Raw genomic sequence first — 17,621 nt, forward strand, 5'->3', positions numbered from 1 at the left:
CACTACCTACATGGAGAATATCCATGTCATTTCCAAATACAGCTTAGAAAAGGGTTTAAAGCAAGAGATTGTTCCTTTTGGGGGTTCTGGATCAGATAATGATAATGGATTGCTCATAGGATGAAAGATCCCCATTCAAATTCCTAGCACAGGGGAATATGCCTGGTTTCCAGGATGGTGAGAACTGCCAGCAGGTCTGTTTCATCCCAACACCAAAAAATCCAAAGGTCAACTTTTGCAGAACTTGTTTCCTAACTTTTCCTTAGCCGGTTGCTGCTTTATTCCCACGTCCAGCTCCCAGCTAAATAGCCATGAGATGACAGCAGCTTTTGGTCATTTGGCTTGGCTGAGTGTGTGGGCATAAATCAACAGGCCACTCCACAGCTCATTTCCAATAATTTATTTTGAGTCCTAATTGTATCCATTTGGAAACACTGAATATGATGCAAAATGGACAAACACATACACACACACACCAGTCCTTTCAAAAAAAGATCACAAATGTTTCACAGTTTCTTCCTCAAGCTTAGGTTAAAAAAAACCCCAGAACCCAAAACATCCCACTCTCCGGAGCCCATTGCTCTTCACATCATCCTTAGAGGAGTTCCATAAAGACAAGATCTTGGGAGGCTGAATTCCCACATTTCAGAAAGAACCTCACCTGTCTGCAGAAAGATTTTTGCTGTCCAAACATCCTGGTAGTGGGGAAAAGAATCCTAGGTAACTGTAAAATTTTTCACTGAAAGGAATACATGAAAACACATCCATAATCACACACGCTTTCTGCCCTAATGAGGCAATATACATTCATATAGAAGGAAAAAACCAAGCACATTATTAAGACATTAGGCAGTGAGGCAGTATCCATTTTAACTTCAGAAGAAATTTTACAGCAAATGGTTTCATTAAGACACTTGAAAGCAACCTACTTTGAAAGGAAAAAAAAGCACCATCATAGCATGAAGGCTGAAATGTGATTAGGAGTCACAAGCAGCACCAGCTCAGGCTCACCAGTGACTTCTGTCATTTAAGGACAAGTTAAATGGAGAAACAGTCGATGTGGGGACCTGTGACTTGCCTACAAAAAACCACAATGCAGGAAGACACAGTTAGAGAGTGCCAAGCCACTGTTTACAGGCTGTATCTAATGGTGCACAGTTCTTACTACAGTCACCAAACAGTAGGGTGCTGGCATTTGGACATGGAGGGTTTAACACTACAACAGCAGCAACATCAGAACCCTGGCCCTTTAAAAGCTGCCTGGTCTGCAAAGTCCACACTATTTGTGAAACAACAAATGCCTCTTAAAAGGTCATGGTTAAAGCAGGATAAACTAATTTCCAACTATGGGCTAGCTATTACCAAAATCCTTCCCTGCTGCTGATCAGCTCTAGGTCCTCTCTTACACAGGAAAACTTTTCAAGGGTCAGCAGGGTAAGGTTTTCTGCACTGCCAGGCACGCAGTTTTACAGGTAAGACACTGGTCCTCCCCTCGAAAATGCCACACACGACCCACAGGTCATCTGTCAAATGCAGGCTGTTCCCACTGCTCCAACCCCCAGGCAGCACAGATCTAGGCAGCTATTAACACAGCGAGCCTGAGGACTGACTAGGCCTAGATTTTAACATTTTTCTACCAGCGTGGTCAATAACAAGCTCGGCAAAAAGTTACTCAGAAAAAAAATTGTCCTTTAGTGCACCAGATCACAACTGTTTGCCCTTGCTATAACTGCAAATGGGAGAGTTGCCCTTCAAGTGTTTCCTGCTAATTCTCAGGGCTGTTAAAAGGAGAGCTCCAAAGTATCCATCCTTTTAAGATGCCTTTTAGATATATCATGTTACTTCATGGTTCCCATCTCCCAAGGCATTCACAAGGTAAATCCTCCCAAGAAGAAGATATGCCATTTAAGTCACCACTGCTATGCAGATTACAGCCATCTGAACTTCCTGTTCACTGGGGAATCAGCACTGCATTCTCCTCCTAGAAAAAGGTTGCAAGGCTGGAGTTTTAAGTGTCCCGAATAGTTTCAGTTCCCCCTGGAGTGCAAAATTAAAATTTATTTTAGCACTTAGCCCTCACTGTACTTGAGCAAGCTTGAACAACATATGGAGTGGTTACATTAGTCCCAGGTCCTCCATTCCTAATCTGCACTCCAAAATCCATGCTGCCTGGGAGAACAGCACAGAGAGTCTGTGCAAGAACAGCACAGAGTGCAAGCAGTTCACTAAGAGAGAAGGGACAAGGCTACACTGACACACAGGCTGCAAGGTAGCAAGGAATCTCTGCCTGTAGGAGAAAGTGAGCACCACAGGGTCAGCGCTGCCAGGGAAATGATCTGCGATCTGCTCTGCTTTCTCCCAGCCAGGAGTAGCAGGACTCTGAGAAACCACTTATCTCAAACCTGCAAATGCTTCCAGGGCCTGTTCAGTTCGTGGGCACATGACTGATTCCTGTGCATACCGGGACAGAGAAGTTGGCTGTCTCCACTGTAGGGGTTCGTTTAGCCCAGGAAGTCATTCTGCCTCATATTCCCTAGCGTCAGCAGGATGAAATCTAAGATCACAAACCTCCTAGCCCACAGCATCCTTGTCTCCAGGGTTGCCAAGCTCCAGTTCATCTCAGCAGGCATCACAAAATGCATATGTGCCATGGAAACATTTACAGAAAACTCATGTGGAAACGTGGACTTTGCGTCAATTTGTACTCCTAGGGACAGGCTCCAACAACCAAACAGAAGGTTGTAGAGGAACAGTCTGTACAGTCTAGCTGGGTGTCTTTTTATTCACATTAGGGCCAGGGAAGCAGTCAGAAACCTCTCAGTGTATTTGGTTAGAGGCAGGAAGCAAGAGAGGTGTCTCTTTACCTACTTAAAAAGGATTGCTCACTGGATGACCAGAGGGCAAGAGGAAATAAGGGAAACTCTGGTAAGTCAGTAACTCTGCACAGACACATTCCAAGTGCAGCTGCTCATCCATTATCTGCTGGTTATGGAAAGTGCCACTTAAGGAAACCACACAGTGCAAAGAGGGACACGGTCTCTACATTAAACTGGGACACGTAATCAATAACATACACACCAAATACAGCAGGGATCTAAAGGAACACCCCCAACCCTGCTTTCTTTTGGCACCATGTACAGTCCATCCACCCTTCAAAGCTAATGCACAGCAGCACACAGAATTTGCATCACTCTGCCAACATCCCCCAGCTGCCTGCCATGCAGATGGAATCAGGAGCAGGCATGATCTGTGTCTCCTGCACACACATCTAAAAACATCAGTAGCCAGGACAAGGCTCTTATCTCTGCTTCTGCATCTCAGTTCCAACATGTAACTCTTGTGCTGTGGTCTCCAGCTCTTCCAGCCAGACCTTTCACTGCAGGGCCTATAGCACACATAAAGGGTTTAAAACCAAAAGTAATAATAAATTCCAGCCGCAAAAAAGCCAGAAACCATTTCCATCAAAACCTTGTTATTTCAGCTGAAGCTCAAGTCCAGGTAATAATACAGTTCTAGGCTAATGAGAAACAAATGGCTTTCTTGCAGAGCACATTTAACACGTTAACATTCACCTGCCAGTACAGGTCATCTATCCCCAAAACAGAGACCTCCAACACATCCTCTTCCTCTCCCTACATACACAGAGGCTGATCTGTTCCTTGGCTTCTTGGCTTGAGAAAACAGATCTACAGTCAGGTAGTTCACAGTAACTGTGTTGATGGCAGATGGGATCACTATGTTATTAGCAACACAACTGACCAAATGCTACCTACCAAAACAGTTAGTAGGACTGCCTACTCTCCCACAGACTGCCTTATCCCATGATGGAGGGGGAAAGGTAACTTCCATAAAGCTACAGTAACACTAGACAGACAGCACTCTTGTTTTGCCCTCAGAGTTCACTGTTGCATATTGCTTCAAAACATCTCCTTGGTATATTTACCCCCTGTTTCAAGTCACAATCCATAATCAGAGCAGAAACACTTTGAAGGAGATGAGCCAAGCCTTCAAACCAGCACAGACCCAGCCCTACAGGAATGTAACTCACAAAGGCACTTAATAGAAGCATGTACACAGCTGGATGGAATAAGAGATAGTAAAAACAAATAAATGCACCAGAGAGGAGAGCACTGCCCAGTGACTGCCTAGACAGTCTCTTTTAGCCAGACAGCCTGGCTTCTGCAGGGGTCCATCTGTTATCTGTATCCAAAGTTCATCCTCCTGACATCTCCAAAATGCTGCATGTAGATACAAACCAGGGATTCCTCCACCTTTGCAGGAACCAGTGCATGCTCTGAAGCCCAGCAGTGGGTTCCTCTTGATGCCAGGGTTCACACCTAATGAAAACTCAAGTTCTCAAAATCTTGTGCTCTTCTTCCTGTTTCCCACGGTGGAAAAAGGCAGTAGGCTCCTTCTCTCCATGTTTGTGCATATGGCTTACTGCTTTGTGCATCCTATTGCTGGCTGACAGCACACGAAGAACCAACCATTCTGCCTGGGAAAACCTCTGATGTCGTCAGTGGGGGGACAGGTAGCCCATACACCGCCCACAAAGGAAGGGTGTGCGAGAAAGGAGTCCTAGTGGAAGGGGCCACTCCCCTGCTAAAAAGAGTCAGTCAACATCATCTGCAGAAAGAGGGGTGTCACACGATGTCTTCGGCAGAGCGCTGTGGAGGAGAAGACCCCAGGCTCAGGAAATGGCCCCAGTTGCATAGGAAGCCCCTGTTATACTGGCCAGTGTCTATCACTAACCCACCCAGGAGTCTGCGCCCAGTGTTGTCCCGCAGAGCCAGCCGAGCTTCCCTCTCGGTCACGTTGTAGCTGATGTTCAACAGCTGGATGAGGAGGATGTATCCCATGCCAGCTGTTACAATGGCACAGTACCATACACAGGTGAACGACAGAGCAGAGCTGGCAGCAGGGAAAAAGATGGGAAGGAAGCCATTTAGTTTTGGAGCAGCTGTTTTAGAGTGACTTTCCCTGGTAATCACTATCCTTTCAAATCCCTGTCTACATCTGCCACAGTGATCTCACTTTGCTGCTTTCATCAGATAATCCTTTAAGGCTTTCTCAAAATTAAAGCTTCAGGACTCACTTAATGAGGGCTTTTAGTGCTACCAGAGTTACTCCTGCATATTGCTATCTCACAACCTAGCTCTTTATTCTTCCTGCTGTAAAGAACACAAGGATGCTCACACTCAACAGGTCACGAGATGGAGTACAGAGGAAGGTAGAGTCATTTGTTCACCAGCCCTATGCTCTGCTCATCAGTGGTAGTGCTGGTCTCTGAACTCATGTCCAACAGTTCTCAGCACCTTCCCTACTGAATAAGGCATGTTGATGCTGTCTGTTCTAAACAGACAACTTGGAGGGACAGTCACTTGCTAAACAGGGAGGAATGAGAGGGAGAGACAGCACGTGGATTCCTGACTGTCGTTACCTGCATACCTACACATTTAAAGGGGTATCTACAGAAGACACAGTAAATAAATACTTCAAATCACAGCTCCTCCAACAACTTTTTCCAAATAAATGGTGAGCTCTCTCCAAGTCTCAGGCTGCCTACCTTGGCAAAAGCAGTGATGCACCTTTGCTTTCCAGAGTTTTTTAGGGAGCACTTTTTGGTCAGGTTTGACAGCTAACAGGAGCTAAGCTGTCTGACCAAACCTGTTCCCACCCCAGCTCTCTCCCAGACATCTCACCTGTAGTCAGAATAGGCCCCAGGGCAGTAGAACAATGCCACAAATGGACTTTGGCCCCTACAGACGGTGTGCAGGGTCAACATAATCCCATACACAGAAGTGAGCATGAAGAAGGAGAGTGCAAGGATGAATGCTTGATGGTTCTGCTCCCCTACGCAGCTGTTAATCCTCCAAAAGGAAAGAAGAGATTACTTTGCTTAAAAAAAGAAAAGAAACTGGCTTCTCTTCCTCCTCCCTCCCCCCAGCTGTCAGAGAACCTAATTTCCAAGGTGCTTCCATACAACACAGGCTAAGAACTTTGAAATATGTTCAAAGAAGCTTTAGAGATTTTTATAGAGAAGTTATAAGCACAAGTCAATAGACTGGCAGCAGACTGTTTGCCTCGAGTTTTTAGCAAGTTTATCCTTTGCTGAGACACGTCATACCCTACTGCTCCTTGTAGGGTATGATCATACCATCATACCCTTACTCCAGTGCTCCTTCCAGCACTGCATGCACACAGGCAGTTTTGAGTTCCCTCCCCCCAGGAGAGTACTAATAACCAAAAAAACCCCAGAGTCATGAAAGCCAGTAGAAAACTAAAGGCAATTCTGAAGCATGCTGTAGAAATTATTAGCTATCAGGTCAACCCACTTAGAATAAACAGTGCTTCTAACTATTCTTTAAAGGGGAAATACAAAGCTTTTTATATTTAAAGAATGTTCCCAGGTCTTGCACATAGCAAAAGCGACCCTGTTTGACAGGGACTGAAAAAAAAGAAGCTAACTCTAGAAAGGGGGGAACTCAGAGAGAGAACACGCGTAGCCTCAGCAGTGCAAAACCTACCAGACGCAGTGATGGTCCAGCCTTCTTACACACCTGCCACAAAGCCTGCAGTGCCCTGCTCGGGCTGGCCTGACCAGCTGGCATTTGGTGCACCAGTCCTTTTTCACACCTTCTGGCTCATCAGCTGCCATCCTGGTATAGCCTTTGGCCTCCCCATTCACAGCACGACTGCTGGCAGCACCATGGAGCCCGCTGGAGCTCCCTCTAACACTCCTGTTGGGCAAGACCTGGTGCGATGGCTTCTCATTGCCTGCTGGAATGGGAAGGTAGCCAGGGTCTTTCTTGGCTCGAGACAGGGCTGCGAGCATAAGGATTAACCCGCAGGTGAGAGCGACCACTTGGGAATGCTGCACGTGGCCCCGGGGAACCACCTCCTGGAGGAACACATAGTACATGTAGCCCAGGGAGAAGAGCCCCAGGCTCAAGAAGAAGAGGGTCCGCTCCTTCCTCCGGTGGGTGAGATAGTAGTACCAGAGCACCACCACGGGCAGGGACGTCAGGACCAGGAGCCCCAGCAGGAAGTGCAGGGCGGCAACGTGGAGCAGCACGGGCAGCAGGACGAGCGGCGGCACGAGGCTCACGTTGATCTTCACGGCCCCCGAGAACCACGGGACCCGCAGCCGGTCCGCGATGGTGTCGGCGATGCTCTCCAGCGCTCCCGGGGGCAGGGATTTGCACGCCAGCCACCTATGGAGCGGGGAAGCACAGCGCCGGCTGGCACCGGGGCACCGCGCCCCCCGTGCCCTTCCCCTGCCCTGCCCCGCTCCCGGCGCCTCCCCCTGCCCTCCCTCCCGACAAGTTTCCCGGGAAGCGGGGCGCAGTCCCGCTGCCCTCAGGGCGGGGACACCGCCGCGGGAACGGATCCGGCAGCTGGGCGGCCGCCGGGGGGTCGCGGCGCCGGTACCTGTCGCAGCCCTCGTCCAGCTCCTGGCAGTCGCAGCAGCACGCCGCCAGGTGGTTGCGCTGGCCCCGCCGGTCCACGTACTCGCAGCAGCAGAGCGGCTCGTCCATCGCCGCCCGCCCGGGCGCTCCCGGGGGCCGGGACGCGCCTCCCGCCCGGCAGCGCCGCCGCAAGTGCCGCGCGCCCGCCGCGCCCCCGCGGCCCCGCCCACCCGGCAGTGCCCGCCCGCCATTGGCCGCGCGCGCCCGAGGTGTGCGGGGGGGCGGGGCCCGACGGGGCGGCGGCCCAATGGCGGCACGGGGGGGCGGGGCCGCGCGTGACGCGAGGGCACCTGCCTTAAAGGGGCAGCGCAACAGGTGGCGGCCGTGGGGCGCGGGGGCAGCGCGGGGGCCCGGCCCGGTCCCGCCCCGGTCCCGCCCCGCCCGGCGCCGCCGCTCCCGAGGCTGCGCTCACAAGGCTGGGAGAGTCCCCTACCTGCCACCCCGCGGAGGGCTGTGGCCCCAGGACCTCTGTTTGTGGGACCTACACGCGCAACCCGCACCCTACACCTACACCCCTCCCTGGGCTCGCACCACACAGCCAGCTCTGTCGCACAACCATGGGCCACCCCGCGGGCAGGCTGGCTTTCCACTGGCTTTGGGGTTTTTATGTTCATCTTCTTCCCTTTAACTCGCCTAGAAAAAGCAAGTTTCATGTGCTTCAAGGTGTTTCATCATCAGTGGGCTCACGGCGCTACAGAGCTGAAGCACAGACCTCGATGGAGGGAAAATACCAAGGGCTGAAATTTCTCTGGGAGAGCTGGAAACATATGGCAGAAGGCAGACTGCCAAAGCTTGCAGTGTGCAACAGATATCAAGCTTTTTCCTGTTTATTAATCTTAGGCATGTTCATCCTTAGAATGGTGCGTCGTTTTAAAAAGGTCCCCATGGCTAAAAAAAATCATATGAAGATCCTGTGGCTGAGAAACCACCATCGTTCTTTTTCTCCAAAAGACTCTTCACTGATGGTGATTTGCTAAGCTGACATAAAAAGATGTGATTTTCTCGAGACAAGCTCTGCTCTCTGCTGAGGGTGTTCTCCCCCCTCTGGAATTTGCAGATCCATTAACCAGCAGTACAACTGCCCTTGTTCACTCACTACAGGATCCAAGAGCTGTGCACTGGTCGTAAGCAAGACCCCCCCAGGGTGGAGGGCTGGCAGGACAGAAAAGGCTGCCAAGCTATTGGGGAATGCAGAACCCAACTTACTTTTTCCACAAACCTTTATTCTGTACAGCTTTTGAGCCAAACAGTGAGGAGTCCAAAGGTGACAGTTACATTCCCTACCCCACAAGTCCTCACACGCACATCTCCTCTTCCCATGTCTTGAACAAAAAGCTGATGTGGTATTAACTCTCAGTCCTGCTGCTCTGTGTCCTGTTCAAGTGGTCAAAGCTTCTTTGGAGCATGGAAAGGGAAGTCTTCAGCTGTGAAGACACAACCATCACAACCCCCCCCAATTACTTAAGTTAATCTCCTACATGGGTTAGTGGTATCAGGAAAATAATGTCTCCCTACTCTTTTTTTTTCCCCTCCAAGATTTCATGTGATTTCCTCCTCCCTGTTTCCATAAACAGTTGACTTACTGTGCACTCCTAACAGCTATATCCTGTACAGTTTATAAATAGTAACAGTCCAGGATGATAAAGTCTTAACACCTCACCAGACAACAGTGCAGAAGATAAGCCACCCCACTCAGTTTTAGTCACAGATAATGTTCATAGCAAATACTAAGGAACATGGCAGCAAAATACGAATTTTCTTTTAATACCTGGCCCTCCTTGTGCATTCTGGTGCACAAAATGTGTTTAGATTATTGACAACACTCAGAAAACACAAAGTAACAGGCACTGTGTCAGAACTTCCAGGCAAAAAGTGTTATTTGGGATGAAAAAAGTGGTGAAATTCTCACTTTTTTCTTTTTTTTTTTTTTTTTTTTTTTACGCCGTGTGTTCAAAAGGCACTTAACACTTCAAAATTAGGAATTGTTTGGATAGTAAGCAGAGAAAATGAAAAGGGTATGGAAACCATGCTGTGATCAAAGTGGTTAATTAATAGATTAACGGCAATACTGTGTTTCTACCCACTCTTAATGCATACAAGAACACAGAGCAAACTGGTGATGGATAGAGGTACATGTGGACTTCCCTCACAGCTTTCCTAATATTCCATCACCTTTTAAGGTTTAATAAAGGAACTTAAAATCAGAACATTAATGGGTTGCAAGTTAAAACTAAAGCATGAATTACTGTCTCTCACTTACTGAGTTGAAATTTCAGCCAGAGATTTACCAGTCATAGACTTCAGGATCAGAGAGACAACAGCATTCAACAAGTTACTGTACAGAAGGATTAGTTCTATAGCTATGGAGCCCCTAACAAACATATGGTCTGCAGTTATTTATTTTTTACTGGAGATTAGGTGGCCCATTGACACCAAAGCTAAGTGAAGCTCTAGCCAATATCTAGAAGAGTAGTGGGGAGCAAAAGCCAGGATAAACCTGAACAAAGACACCCCATAATGAGGTGGGAAAATAATTAAGAGGTCTTAACATGAGTTCTAGAAAGCAAAGTGTTTTGAAATACTCGTCTTTGCTTTGTCATGATTCAGAACTGCATCAACACCTCTCATCAATACAAGTACTTGACAAGTTTTAAGAAAATTGACGTCAATACCTATATCTTAGACTAACAACAACAACAAAAAAAAAACCCACACAAAAAACAAACAAACAAACCACCAAACCAAAACCAAACCAATCCAAAACATCAGAAACATAAGCACTGCCTACTTACTAAATTCAAGCCTAGAGCAAAACAGATCAAGGAATCACGAAAACTTTAGTTAGTACCAGAGGACATCAAACAAAAGGTATGATAACATATGGGAGAAAACTTGAGTTGTTGAGAAACAAGAACATCACCAGAGAAAGACTGTCAGACCTACCTGCTCAAGCATTTCAATTGAGTCTCTTAAGACTCCCTTTACATGTTTAACCTGTTCCTTATCATACTGAGGGATCTCTTCTTTTGATACCATTTCTGGAGATATGCTGAAAAAGATTGAGATTACATTAGAAACATGAAACAAGCACCCTGACACCTTTTTAAAAACAACTGCTCTCTGCCACCCTTGCTCTGCCATTACCAAAACCATCCTTTTAGAAGAGCCACAGAAAAAGCTGCCTGCAGTTGAATTCCAATCCCTGCTGCCTTCAAGATACTGCTTCAGACCTTTGTAGACAACAGCCACTAAGAAAAAAAATGTGCTCACATTACATCTACAACAAGTTCTCACACTTCAGTGAGCAAAATCTTTCTTATAAATAAAGTTGTTCTAATCAGTTCTGAGATGGTCATTACAGGAGGTCACCACACCACTTCCAGACTCAACATCAGGTTATGGTTTTTAACTTATTTATTGATACTGTATTCAAGAGAGGAAGCAACATCTTCCTGTGTCCAAATACAAAAGGTATGCAACATGTAAGTTTAAGGGAAAGATTTGCCAGGAAACTCACAGAAAGAAGCTAACAAGTTAAATGAATCTTTAACATTACCTTTGAGATCATGCTGGTTCACACAGAATGAACACTTCAGTTCTGTGATATTCACAGAAGATGAGTCACAGCAGGGTGATAAATGCAAACTAAGGTTAATGTTCCCCAAAAACCAGCTTGTCAAAGGAGAAACTTGTTACTGCAAGATGCAGTCAGACATGTCCCTGGATCTCAACACAGACCACAGAAGTGCAGCAAGCCCCAGGAACTTATGAAAACTTGCCACTGAATTTCAGTGTTTAGAATTTATTTCTTTGGATCAGATTCTCACATAAGCTGAGGAAGAAAGCAAGCAAAGACTGTGAATTCAACTTACTTCAAAGAGCTTTCTTCCTGAAGCTGGACATGATAGAGGGACTGAGCTGCATGCTCTATCTTTGACAGTTTGAGAAACAGTGTTATATTCAGCAAGACCAAGAGCAGCAAACTGTAGAGAGAACAAAAATCAAGTCCTGTAAGAATTTCGGTTGCAATGCTAGAAAAACAAGATCTAGGCTAAAAACAGCTAAGGAAACAGAATCATTCTGGGAGAAAAAAAGGTGTAGGGCAGAACTATACTGAAAATAGAGATCTATCCAAACAATTCTTAGCAGTTAACATTAAGCTGTGGAATAGGAACAAACAGAAAGACCAATAGTATCTCCTCTAGGAACTTTTAAAACTAGGAATTAGTAAATTCTAGACTTTTTTTTTTTTAATAGGATCAGACCTAAGAAAATCTGTAAGTTAGAGTAGTTTGGCAAATCAGCATTTTCATTCCAAGTCATTTCTAAGTCAATTCATTCCCCTCCTATACCCAGGTATTCCACTCATTTGTTAAATTAGGTTAAGATCTATTATGCTACATGCAATGTTAACATGCAAAAGAGGAACAGACAAAAACAGATAAAGACTAAGATGAGCTTGAGTCAAGCCACATTTTAATGCAAGTGAGTACTTACAAGACACTCATTACTACAATGATGGTGGTGGTCCTACTTACTGCATCTCTTTTCCTTCCTATAGGGCATGGAAGAGAAGGAGGTTAAAAAGTACTGAAGAACATTCCTAAAGGATGCCTGCAGATATATGTCAGTGCCCAACACTTCACAGAGAATAGCTCAACAGCTTCTGATGGAAAAAAATAACAGATCATGTGGGTGCACAGGATCATCTCCAACATTCACCACCAAGGCATTTTTGCAGTCATCTCCAACAAGTCAAGCTGAACAGTCAGGCTCTCCCATCAGAATTCCCCCTACCCCAGTATGCTGGGCACAACACAGGACTGGGGCATGGTATCACTAAACATAGCCTGAGAAGGCTACAGTCCATCCATTACTAACATGCCTTCACCACATATACTGCTGGTCACACATGAGCAGAGACAGGCTGCAAAGTGGCTCTTTGCTGCTTGTTCTCATGCTCACATTAATCTTTCTGACAACCAGTGCCAATCAAGTTCTCCTGTGACTTGTCCCATCATTACTGGCTTGGTTTATCTATTGTCCTGAAGACAGCCTTTCAAAAGACTATCTGCTATTCATCAGGCACCAGGGACCAGACACTTGTGAGGGAGAGGAAGTGTGCATGCCCTCTCCAAACTGAGCAGCAATCACCTACCACGGTGGGCAGGCTGATCTTTAAATGTAATTACAGTTTCATACATTCACACCTCCTGCCTTGGACAAAGGACATACTCCAAAGTTGTAGTGTATACAGAGACAGACACATTCATCTGAAAAGGTGGAGCAGCAGTAGCAAAATTAAGTAATCAAGAAGTAATTTCAGATAGGTAAACAGTCCTTTACACATGCTGCTGATTCAAATATTCTCTCAGTGCTATACTCAGTGTTGCTTCTCCTTTCAGAGAAGTGCACTTGCACTTGTAAACACTTCAGTGTTTACAATTCAACTTCTGTCATGGAATCCACCATTCTCTGGTACACATTAATGCACAGATGTTTCTGATCTCTCTAGGTATAGCTAATACTGCATGTGTTAGTGACCAAGTCTGTCATGCCTTAGGGCAATGGAGCTGCAAGAAGTACTTCAGTGACCCAGAAATTACAGAAGCAGATGGGAAACAGACTTAACATAAAAAAAAAAAAAAACAAAAGTGAGGTGACAGGGCCAAGACACAATTGACAAAGTTGAATCAACTCATTACTTGGGTATGCTGTTATTTGAAGAAACAAAGCAATTTTTCTGAAACTGTACAAGAGTCAGGTTAATTTTTTTCCTGATTCAATCTTATTTTAATCTTATGCACATTGAGAGCAGCATTTTAGGTTTTAAAACTGAAGGTGATATTAAGCTTAATTTCATGAGATAATCATGCTAAAAGTGACTATGCATGCTCCCAACCTACTTTATGCAAACTTGAACATATTAAAGCATTTGCTATCACACTGATTAAATAAAGACATGAGTAATATATACAGAAGTGCTACTCTTGCACTATTGTAAGAGTTGTGCTTCCTTGAACACACCTTTTGGAAAACACAATATAAAAATTCCTACCTATTATGCTGCCCTGGGACTCTACTCCCATGTCACCAGAGGAATGTTGGGAAGAGCGTTTGGGAAGTGATTCTGCCAGACCCCGGTGTAAAGTGCGTCGTCTTCGTCTCAGAGCAACTAATTTTCCAGAGTCTTCTATGGACTGATTAATTGCATATTCCTCCATTAGGAGATCTGATTCTGCAGTGGAAAAGATAAAGTTACTGAACTGCCAAAAGCAAAGCTGAAAAGCTTAGCAATGAAGACTTAAAATGTCAGTTATGGAGGGCAGCAGTGAGAGGAACAAGTGCATCTTCTAGTAAATAAACTTAAAGCAGGTCTAACAAACTACACCTTGACCTGTACCACCTGTCCTCTTTGCTAGAGGGCACTTGGAACACTTTTCAGAGATGGGTGCGTGTTCAGCCTTGGCGGGATTGTTTAATGATATGCAAGACAGCAGCCGGAAGAGCACTGCAAAACACTGTTAGACTGAGACTAGGAATTGTGTTAGACTGCGAGCCTGAAGCCGTGGCTGGCCAGGCTGTTAACAGACATATCCATGGAGCCTGCCAAGTGCCACTGCTTCTCTTTTCATGTGCACAATCAAGGAAATGCTTAGAGATAAGCACATGCAGTTGAGAGTAACAGCTTTCCTGCTGCTCTTCATGTTTCCTTCAGAAAGCGATTCTGACAAGGTATACAAGGTATGTTAGCTTCTTTCATACCCTGGAAGTGGCAGATATATTGATGACAGGAAATTCTGTCTTCGAGACTGCTTAGGTGTCTTTTTTTCAACCCATTCTTTAAGGAACCAAGTTTGACAGATGTGAAAACATACAGAGCAAAGGTAGCCTCCTTACTCCAGCACAAAGAAGAAAATGCCTCACCAAGTTGTTTGAAGTTTTCCTGTATTCCCCCCCATGTATTCTTCTCGATTACAGTCTTGACAAGGCCCCAAGGCTGTTTTTTGTACTTCACTTCTGCAGAAACCCTAGTAAACAGAATGCAATAATGAAAGAGCGGTCTTCTAGGCATCACAGTGATAACAGAAATCTCTCATCAGAAGCAGGCCTCTAGCTTATGTTTATTATCTGAACCACCAACTGGAACTGCCCTGGCTTTCAACCTGGGCAGCACTTTCATTGAAGAAATGCAAGAAATAGACAGTAGCAAAGACAACATCTCTAGCCAAAGCCTCAAAATCTGAATGTCCAAACTATGGGAAACACTTTAAACTGTTCTCTTTCAGACTCAGATTAGCAGACCATTTTTACCCACTGAAGCATTCTCATTTTAACATACATTTAAAATAAGATTCAGGGTTTCAGATCATAAAGTCCTGATTTTTACTTTGTATGTGTACACATATATATTACATGGGCACTTCAAAAGCAGCAAGTAAAATTCATTATCACCACTCACAAATCAAGTGCTCAGACCCCACCCTGAGCAGACAGAAATTAAAATCTGTCTTTCTGTGAGCATGATAGAGGGGAAATGGCACTCCTGGCTTGCATTCCCCAGGTCAAGCTAATCAATAGCACTTCCAGAACAAAAATTAACTGGAGTAGAATCCTTCAGAAGGATGCTTCTAGCAACTGAGTGAATCCCAAAGCCCTCCATAAGGGACAAAAAGATAGCCTGTGACTTCAGTTTCAGTCAAGAGCACCGACCATCCTAGAATACACTTTTTTCAACTTTTCAAATAATCTTCCACATCAATGCAAGCCCACTGTGTTTCTAGTCTAACAAAATGAAACCTTTCAAATGGAGTTTTTGAGCCATTTTAATCACAGTATAAGGCCAGCTGTAACATCACCATGTGCCTTTCATTCTGTACATGCCTGGTCTGTGTACCATGTTGAAACCTAAGATTTTATTTTACTCTTATCCTAGGGTTGTCACGTCTCTCAGATAAAACAAGCTTAGTTCTCAAAGAGGAAGTGATTCACTCAAAAAAATCATCTAGAAAAGTTGTTCAAGGACTTTTCTTCCATTCTCCTCCGAGTAGAGGGGAAGTCTTTACTACTTTTATATCCTGAAATAAGCCAGAATAGAATCCAGGCTTGCTTACCTTTCCTGCTGAAGTTTGAGATACAAGGTCTTACTAATGACAACACAAGAACTACCAAGGATTACATAGTCAGAGAGCCATAGAAATGTACTCAACATGGAACTTGATCACTTCAAATGTTTTCAACAAATGGGAGAGAACTCTCCTATCTAGGTATAGTTTAGTTGAGTATCCTTCCAGCAAAACTGAGTACGTTCCATCTTTCCTGCACCTTTTGGTGAAACCACCCTCCTCTGCAGGCCCTCAGCAAGGATATCTAGGAAATTCTGTAATAAAACATCTCACTTTGTTCCAACATATCCCACTCACACAGCTGTACTCCAAAACCCACGGCTGGTCAGAACCCAGTCGGAGATGAGTTCTGTACCTCAGAGTCAACACGAGTTCATTTCTCACTGCATTAATGAGATCCAAATACAGCATACATGTGACAAGGAATAAAGCAAGCTTATGTTTCAGAAGATATCTCCAACTTCAAGAGAAACTGACAATCTCTATGCTGCTGACAGGCACATTTTTTTAATAAGCACACATCATCAACCTGTAAGATCTGTGCCTTGGCTTCTCCCCTCCCACTGTGCCCCACCCAGGCTCACCGCAATCGACACTTGTGACTGGACGTGCGGCTGATACAGTATCTGTTCACAGTGTAGAAATAATCGTGGTAGGGGACATCATGGGTCAGTACCTCAGCATCCACCTGATAAGACTGGCCTTTCTGGCTCTGTTTATGCAGGATCTATCATAAAAGAAAGTAAAAATAAGAAGGTATATTCATGGTACACAATTTTTTTCCCCTCTTTCAGCCTGAGTTCCCTAAGCTAGATCAACCAACTATAAGTGAAATAGAGAGGAAGCCTGAAAAACCACCATAAAAATCAGTTAAGAGTGTCAAATACAGATGGGGTGAGAAAAGAGAAGATGCCTCCTGCTACAGTCAGCATAGGCAGCAGCAATACTTCCCCACTGCCACTTCAAGTACCAGATGCAAGGCTGGCCACTGACTCATTACCACAGCTCTTCTTTGAGACCTGCATCTTTCCCAAAGCAGAATTTCAGAATGGTTGAGATTGGAAAGCATCTCTGGTGGTCATCTTGTCCAAAAACTGTTCCCAGGCAGGGCAGTATAGAGCAAGTTGCCCAGGACCATGTCCAGGTGGTTTTCCAGTATCTCCAAGGAAGGAGATGCCACAACCTTTGTGGACAACCTGTTCCACTACTCCTTCACCCTCACAGTAAAGAAGTGTTTCCTGACGTTCAGAAGGAATCACCTGTGTTTCAATTTGTATCCATCACCTCGGTCCTGTCACTGGGCACCACTGACAGCCCTGGTAGTGAAAGCCCAGCTCAGACTTCTTTGTACCTCCCTTCAGATACTTCTATACATTGTAAGATCCCTTGAGCCTTCTCTTCTCCAGCCTGAACATTCCCAGCTCTCAGCTGTTTCTCCTATTAGATGCTCCAGTCCCTTCATCATCTTAGTGGCCCTTTGTTGGACTCTTCACCTCTTGTACTGGGGAGCCCAGAAATGAACACTGAAAGCATTTAATTGCTTCTTTTCATCCCCCAATTCCTAAGAAGCGTTAATACCTTTCCCCACAAACTCTGTGGGAGTTTACAGCCATCTGCAAAGGTAGAAAGCCTCTCTGATTTCATGACCATCTGCTCACTAATGTTGAGAGGGGCTTAGAGATGCCATGTTTAAACTACAGATCCACATTCATCTCACTGAACTTTAATCTATGGTCAGAACTCTGACAGACCAGAGAGCTGACATCTCCCTTGCTTTAAAGGGCACCAGACAGACACACACATGCACACAGTACCTGCTTTTCAGTTGCAGTTGTGAACTTCCCACAGAGTGGATTGTTAATCGTTACAGTGTACGTCAGAGTCCTCAACTGATTGCCATTGGAATCTCTATTCCAAGGGGTTGATACAGCATCTAGATGAGAAGTTATGCAAAATCTCACATACAAATTACCTAAAAGGCATTATCTCTGCCCAATCATATCTTAACAGCTTGAGAACAGCAGTG

At 45.2% G+C, this 17,621-nt stretch overlaps 2 protein-coding genes across 10 annotated transcripts in view; both read right to left on the reverse strand.

The window, feature by feature from the left end:
- Nucleotides 1-385: 385 nt before the first annotated feature.
- On the reverse strand, nucleotides 386-7,592 carry ZDHHC23 (zinc finger DHHC-type palmitoyltransferase 23). 2 transcript variants are annotated; one of them, XM_051778933.1, is made up of 5 exons: nucleotides 7,432-7,592; nucleotides 6,528-7,214; nucleotides 5,703-5,870; nucleotides 4,757-4,911; nucleotides 386-4,667 (listed from the first exon to the last, which is right to left on the reverse strand). In XM_051778933.1, the coding sequence occupies exons 1-5, from the start codon at nucleotides 7,536-7,538 to the stop codon at nucleotides 4,603-4,605; spliced, it is 1,182 nt and encodes a 393-aa protein (XP_051634893.1). In that variant the 5' UTR covers nucleotides 7,539-7,592; the 3' UTR covers nucleotides 386-4,602. The 2 variants fall into 2 exon arrangements, with proteins under 2 accessions (XP_051634893.1, XP_051634892.1); XM_051778932.1 differs by having other exon boundaries at nucleotides 386-4,911; nucleotides 7,432-7,591.
- Nucleotides 7,593-8,671: 1,079 nt separating this feature from the next.
- GRAMD1C (GRAM domain containing 1C) overlaps nucleotides 8,672-17,621 on the reverse strand; it is a 53,215-nt gene continuing 44,265 nt past the window's right edge. For 6 of the 8 annotated variants that reach the window (XM_051778920.1, XM_051778919.1, XM_051778925.1 and 3 more), the window contains 8 exons: nucleotides 17,410-17,528; nucleotides 16,180-16,322; nucleotides 14,397-14,500; nucleotides 13,528-13,707; nucleotides 11,967-12,024; nucleotides 11,342-11,452; nucleotides 10,413-10,518; nucleotides 8,672-8,893 (listed from right to left, as the gene is read on the reverse strand). In XM_051778920.1, coding sequence (XP_051634880.1) covers nucleotides 8,816-8,893; nucleotides 10,413-10,518; nucleotides 11,342-11,452; nucleotides 11,967-12,024; nucleotides 13,528-13,707; nucleotides 14,397-14,500; nucleotides 16,180-16,322; nucleotides 17,410-17,528 — 899 coding nt within the window. In that variant the 3' untranslated portion in view covers nucleotides 8,672-8,815. Of the gene's footprint in view, nucleotides 8,894-10,412; nucleotides 10,519-11,341; nucleotides 11,453-11,966; nucleotides 12,136-13,527; nucleotides 13,708-14,396; nucleotides 14,501-16,179; nucleotides 16,323-17,409; nucleotides 17,529-17,621 lie in introns of those variants that run through there. The other 2 variants (XR_007903018.1, XM_051778923.1) reach the window with 2 other exon arrangements.

This window comes from Manacus candei, unplaced genomic scaffold (genome assembly GCF_025592945.1).
Source record: "Manacus candei isolate 608988 ecotype Guabito, Panama unplaced genomic scaffold, ASM2559294v1 h1tg000014l, whole genome shotgun sequence".
Lineage (NCBI taxonomy): Eukaryota > Metazoa > Chordata > Aves > Passeriformes > Pipridae > Manacus > Manacus candei.